The sequence below is a fragment of the Gallus gallus genome, chromosome 2 (assembly GCF_016699485.2).
Source record: "Gallus gallus isolate bGalGal1 chromosome 2, bGalGal1.mat.broiler.GRCg7b, whole genome shotgun sequence".
Classification (NCBI taxonomy): domain Eukaryota; kingdom Metazoa; phylum Chordata; class Aves; order Galliformes; family Phasianidae; genus Gallus; species Gallus gallus.
In genome coordinates this window covers 146,745,924-146,752,793 of record NC_052533.1, presented here as the reverse complement: position 1 = coordinate 146,752,793, position 6,870 = coordinate 146,745,924, and the positions used below count along the sequence as shown (strand labels likewise).

General features: G+C 41.9%; 1 protein-coding gene across 5 annotated transcripts in view; it reads right to left on the bottom strand.

Moving 5' to 3' along the window:
- Window positions 1-1,475: 1,475 nt before the first annotated feature.
- The window catches only part of ADGRB1 (adhesion G protein-coupled receptor B1), an 86,986-nt gene continuing 81,591 nt past the window's right edge, over window positions 1,476-6,870 (bottom strand). For all 5 annotated transcript variants that reach the window (XM_040695023.2, XM_040695024.2, XM_040695033.2 and 2 more), the window contains one exon: window positions 1,476-3,412. In XM_040695023.2, the coding sequence (XP_040550957.1) occupies window positions 3,215-3,412 (198 nt within the window). In that variant the 3' untranslated portion in view covers window positions 1,476-3,214. The remainder of the gene's footprint in view (window positions 3,413-6,870) is intronic.

Genomic DNA, 6,870 nt, shown 5'->3' with positions numbered 1-6,870 from the left:
TGGACCCAACGGAAACTGTAATCCAGCATTGCTGCCTTCTGCCATTCATAGACTCATAGAATTGTTTAAGTTGCAAGGGACCCTTAAAGGTCACCTAGTCCAACTCCCCTGCAATGAACAGGGACACCTACAGCTAGATCAGGTTGCTCAGAGAATAATCCTGCCTAATGTATTACATTTCAGCCTCTTTTGACATACACTGGGAAGAGGGCAGCAAGGCTTCTTTTAGGGATATTCATGGAAAAGCAGACTGGGGTGTACAGAAAAGAGAAGTCTTCATGCCTTGGAAATATGCATGATGATGGAAGGTGATTTTAGAGTGCCAAGAAGCTACAGGCTAAAGGCAAAGAATGGACCCTAGAGGGTGAAGTTTGGTCCTAGACTATGGCTCTTCCAGTGCAGCAGCTTGCAGGTCCAGGAGAGGTGTTTCCCAGCACCAGATCGTGATGCAAACCACATGTGGGGCGCTTTTAAAAAGCAGACATCGCTAGAGTTTACACCTATTTTATTAGAAATAAGACACATTCATTTTGTGCTCTGAAAACTGTACAGAAAAAAAAAACCTGACAAACATAGGAGGGAGGGGAAGGCATGGTATGGGGCAGGGCAGGGCGAGGGAAAACAGAATTAACTGGAAGAATTGAGCAGAGAAAGTCGAATATCAACAGTTATTAAACAATCATTTATCTCTGTAATTACATAACACCGTTAATGTCCTGCAAATTGGTTGGAGTGAATGGGTGAGTGGGAAAGGTCTGGGGAGAAGAGGGGAGGTTTGGTTGGGCATGTGAGGGGAGAAAGAAAAAAAAAAGAGAGAAAAGATTTAAAACACAGTATAAAGATATCTGTATGCTAAAATTCATTATGTGTAACTATAATAATTACAATATCATACAACCCGGCATCTGAGGGAGGCCTTTGTGCTTTCCTGTTTCATAGAATAATCTAAAATTGGACGATAATATCACAGTTTTTATAAGTAATAATTCTCCTTATTTTTAAAATGTTTGGATTTGTGTTTTTTTTTTTAAGTTTTTCTTTCCATTCATCCAGTATATCACACACTTAATGGCAAGGTAGATGCCACTGTCCTTAAAGACCAGTAACCCACATGGCCCAGTGGAACGAGGAAGCAGAGACGTTCGCATGTCAAGCAATGTCTCTCCATGAGAGAAGCAAAACTGGGGTCAGTGATTGGTTCACCTCTTGTATTCATTCATTTTTCCTAAAAATGTTAAATAATAAAAAAAGAAGACACTCAAACTTGCAGTAACAACACAGACCCTGATCAAGTTCTACTGCTCTCTGGAACAATATGGCCACTCACAAGCAGAAGTTTGGCACCACACGTCTCCAAAGCTGGGAGAGTTGTTCCAAATGTCATAGAATCATAGAATATCCCAAGCTGGAAGGGACCCATAAGGGTCACACTGTTGAAAATGATAGGAAAAGAAGAAAAGAAATAAAAGTCTGCATGAGATGTCGATGGTTTATTTTTTAAGGATAAAAATATTGCACAACACTTTTGGGGGTGAAATGTAGAGAACTTTTTTTTTCTTTTTTGTAAATAACATTGAGAAACATCTAATGAAAAAAATTGCTATTTTTTTAAATGTTGAAATAAAAAGACAGCATTTTATGAGGAAAAATGTCCCACTCTACTGACCAGCTCCACCTTTCTGTTCTTGTAGGAATATAAACCTGCCCGTTGGCTCTGGGCATTGGGGAGGGAGAAGAGCCAATGAGGGGAATATAACCACAGCTGAAAATGAATGAAGCAAAGTGAGGTATTGCAAGTGAGCAGCGATGGGGCTGTGCGTTCCCACCATCCCAAACTTTCCACAGAGCAACTTGCCTTCCACCTTCAGTAGGTGGCATCCTCACCCCATGCCTGTGTATTCGTACGGCACAGAAAGGCATTCGAAACGACAAGAGCCAAAGAAAAGAAAGGTCTCGGGTTTCAAGTTCTCTTTTTATTGAAGAAAAGAAAAGAAGAAGGAAAAAAATAGATTTTTTGTTTGTTTGTTTGTTTCCAAGTGGACGTTATTCGTGTTGTCAGTTTGTCTCAATGTCCTAAGGCAACATCTCTGTATACCAAATATCTCCAGGTACATTGGTGGATCTGTCTTTCCCTCTTTCTCTCTCTGCCTTCCAGGGAGGGGCAGCTTGGAACAAATCTGAGTCCAAAAGCAAGGAAAAGTAACAGAAAAAAAAAAAAAAAAAAAAAAAAAAAAAGGATGAGGCCAAGCAGACCTTTGCAAGGCCCGTGCTGAGTTTATCTATGTAACAGTCAATGAAATGATCTACATTCTTCTTGTTGGTCTGTTTTTCTAACACCTTCAACCCTTTCCCTGGAGATGGGGCGAGCAGATTTTGGAGGTGGTTCCTTTCTCCAGTGCTTGTCCCATTCCTTAGGGTGCACAGGAGCTCCACCATGGAGGGCTGAGAGGAGAAAGCCCCACCTTACCTCTCCCCCTAAACCATAGGTGATGTGACTCTCCACCACTACTTCCCCCCGGCCCCCTTAGGGACATGCTGCAGAGACGCCAGGACACCAGATCATGGGGTAGCATGAAGAAGTGGGAGCGTCTCCTCAGGCACTGCTTGACACATCCCAGCTCCTTCCTTCTCAGATGAGACGATGAGGGAGAGGTGGGAAATGAGGACCGGCAAGGGATGCCATAGGTTGTGTCTCTTCCAGGACCTACAGCCACAACGCATCCTGGTGAGGCTCCTGGCGACGTCACCTCCTGTGCTCCCCAGACAACCTCCATCTTCTTGGCTCTTGGTGGTGGCTTCTGGGTGTCCTTCTGCAGCTCTCCGTGGCACAGCAGGAAGGGTCCCGGCGTATGGCAGTGGCCCCAAAGCATCTCGACAGGGCTCTTCCCCAAAGCATCTCAATAGGGCTCTTCCCCAACAGCTCCTCCCCACCCTCTGCCTCCTCCTCACTCTCTTCCAGGCTCACTTCTTCTCCAGTCCTACCTGGCAAAGCGTGTTGTCCTGAACCTACATCTACTATACTCTATAAAGCAATATTTCCCCACTCTGCTGAGAACAATACAAAAGTTACTCCGTCTTACCAAAGGTTTCAAAAGAAACCAAACACTTCTCTCACTCGGTTCCGATTTAATTTAATCATTTCTTTAAAACGTGGTTTTGTTTGTTTGTTTCATTTGTTTTCTGGAAAAAAAAAGTCCCTTTCTTCTCTTTCCGCTCAGACCTCCGTCTGAAGGTCAATAATGTCTTGTCCCACCAGAGGGATGGTGGCCCCTGTTTTCTCCCACTCTACAGTTTTTAGTTCTAGGGGAGATTGTGCCACAGGTTCGATGTCCTTTTTAACCCATGACGGCGGGGACTGGACTTTCCTGATTCCTTCCCAGGGTCTCTTGTTTGGTGTCTGCTGTTTTTCTTGCTGCGAGAGGAAGAAAGTGTAAAAAAAAGAAAAAAATAAGAGATAAAGATTAGATAAAGGTTAGATGCAACAAATGTCATTTTTTCACCTTCCTTACTCTTATACCAAAGTAAATCTTTCTCATCCAAGATAATGTGGGATTTCAATGAAAATTTCACTTGGTGTCTATTTTCAGGAAGAAAATCTAAGCTTTTTTCCTTTGCTATCTCTAACACAGTACCTAGATACTTCAGCTTTCAGCCAAGGCTTTTGCCATTCACAACTCCACTAGAAAACTGAAAACAATTTTAAGAATTTAACATCATTTTCTATTTCTACAGGAAATCCCCATGTGAAAATGCAGATTATGTTGAGGTCTCTTTGAATGTGCATTGACCGTATTTTATGTAGATGAGAAGACATTTATTACGTAGCACAGCTATTTATGGGCAATGGAACTGCAGTATACTGGCTACTTTGCCAGCGAACTCATGCTGTTAGATGAGCTGTAATGTCAACTCTGAGGCTGAAAGCATTTCCATCAGCTCTACACAAAGCCTTCAAGGTTTTATTGACTGCTATTAGTCCCCTCCTCTGCTTGTGCTCCACCATGGATATCAGTCCTGGGAATGCCTTTCAATGTTTCTGCTGGTTTGCACCAAGGTAAGACTCTGTAAACTGGGTTGAACTCTTGAAGGGGAGTTCATGCGACGATTTTAAATGAGCCATTACACTAAACTGGCGCCTTCCACCAAGAGTGATGGTTTTCACAATTAATTATCCCCACAAAACACTCCAACGCTGGGTGAGAAAATGCTTCACTACACGTGGTAGGAGAACAGAGCTCTTTTGAGCCATCTGCCAACAAGAAAGTCGAGACTGGCAGAAAGGGTGGGAGGAAAGGCAGCTGCATCGGAGTGACAAGGAGGGAAGAAGTCTGGGAAGAAGATGAGGAAACGTGCAGAGATCACGTGCAGTCCAGGACGATAATGTCACCAGAATATATTAATGAGAGGAGATAAAGCCACACATAGACTATGATTGCACTGTAGGATGCTTCAGAGATGAGTGATGCTCCATTTGAAACCTAAATGCCCATCTGATACACACTAATCCACCTGACTTGGATTCTGAATTTGTTCCTTCCTAAGAGCCTTTAGCTGGCCTGTGATTTGCAATGACGATGAGAAAGACACCGTATCTTCATCCCAACAGGGTTGTCTTTCATCACTTCACTCAAGCCACAATTTCTCCTTTTCCAAACTTTCACCCATTATATAAGGTTTGTTTGGAGTTGTTCCTGCATCCCGGCAGGGATCTTCTCTGAATGAGTGTTCAGGCATTGGAACAGGCTGCCCTGGGAGGTGGTGGAATCACCATCCCTGGAGGTTTTCAAGAAATAAGGAGATGTGGCACTTGGGGACATACATAGTTCAGTGGACATAGTATGGAGGGGTTGATGGTTGGGCTTGATGATCTTAGTGCTCTTTCCAACCTTAAAGATTCTGTGATTCTATAAGGGATAAGGCTCTGGGAGAAGTCATTTGGTGGCCAAAGAAACAAATGTATGAACGAAGTAAAGTTGGTCCTCTCTCCAATGGGATGGGAAAGCATTCTGAAATGATCATTGTTTTAATGCAAAGGGAGAAAATATAACTTTTTAAAAGACCTTTGAAAGAGAGGTTGTTTTTTTTAATCAGATTTAGGAAAATTATTGTTCAGAAGAATGCAAAATATGTCAGTTTTTAAATTCTGCAGCTGTGGTTTGTACTAACTCCTATGACACACAGGTTCTCTTATACCCTGTGTTATTCTTACTTTATTCCATGACATAGTACAATGCTGATTACTAGCAATATGACAGAAAAGATGATACAATTGTAGACTAATTCCATTATTTATTTTCAAACTCATGTAAGAATTACTGTTAGTAAAACCTGAAAAACCTCATCTCAGTGAGTGTTATAATGAGACACGTTCAAGGCTTCCTGACATGAAATTTTTACCTGTGGTGTTTCTGCAGACCGTTAGTCTGCCATGAAAAGATGCAGTGAGGTGGTGCACATAAAGACAAAAGCACAAATAGAGCAAAAACTGAAATGAAACTGTAAGTTTTCCAAAAGACGAGGAATAAAAACCTTTGCCACAGTTGCTCTTCTGAATGAAAAATACTTTTTCTCCCACAACTGTTTCAGTGCCACACATTTACTGATGTCCACTACTCTGTTATTTAAAAGAGAGCAACACAAATGATCATATGCTAAAGTTCATAAATAATTCCACCTTTTCTCTCAAATGAAAACCTTTCTTTGATGGCATTTTTACATCCACCTTCAGCATCAGGTCCTTCTATTCCCAACCAGACTGTTTCAAGAGTCCCTATGGCTGCCATGCTCCTGACCTTTAGCCTCTCCTTCACAGTGTGAAGATGCACCCAGATCTCATCATATGCACTGAACGTGGTTAGTAAAACTCAGAGCCTTTGTAATGGATGAGCTGCAAAGTCAGAGCAGCTGTAAATCCATATATGGAACTGAAATAGGGAAAAAATGAATAACTTATGAGTTCAGATTGACAGCGATGATTTATGATTGGATATGTCACTGAGGAGTAAGATATATGGGTTGCAATAATGACTCAGTAGTGATAAAATAAGCATTAAACCTTGGTAATTGTTAAGAAAGGATTAATCATGGAAATCATTAGGAAAAGAAAAGAGAGTGAAAGAGGAAACATAATTGTGACAGTGCACAACTTCACTCAGCACCTTGAATATGTCATAGGCACTCCATGGGCTTCCCAACAGACCTTCCTCCCCACCAAAAAAAAAGACACAGTGCAGAAAATTGAAGAGGGTAGCCATAAACAAAGCTATGGAGTATATTCTGTAGGAGGAACAGTTGTAGAGGCTTAAGGCTTTTCAGCCTTGAAAGATGGACCTGCTAGAGGTATATGACACTCAGTGGCATTATTGATGATAGGAGCAGACTACTGATGGTAGTGATCATCTCTTCCAACAAAAGAGCTGTTGGACTTGATCTTAGAGGTCTTTCCAACCTGAATGATTTAATGAAGTGACAGCATTCTGCTTCTCGTGGTCTTTCAGCACAAATCACTGGAAGATGGGGCTGACTTTTTGAGGCTGCATTATATGACTTCCCTGTTCTTTAATTTTCCCAAGTCACTTTGACTCTGCTAAGGAGAGGACACAGGGCCAGACTGTCCTTGGGTCTGTTGTTCCTATCTGGTTTATCAGTGCAATGGACTGTCTAGTGATGATGAGTTTATTGATTTCAAAGTCAACTTAAGGCAAGAAAATGAAGTGGAATCTCAGGAGATCACCAGATAGGGAGGGGAGACTTGCTTTTAGCTTCTCACTTCTCGTAAATGAATGAGACTTTTCTCATAATGAAGGTGGGATGTATCAGCTATCCACTACCATAAAATCATAGAATCTCTCCAGTTGGAAGGGATCCATA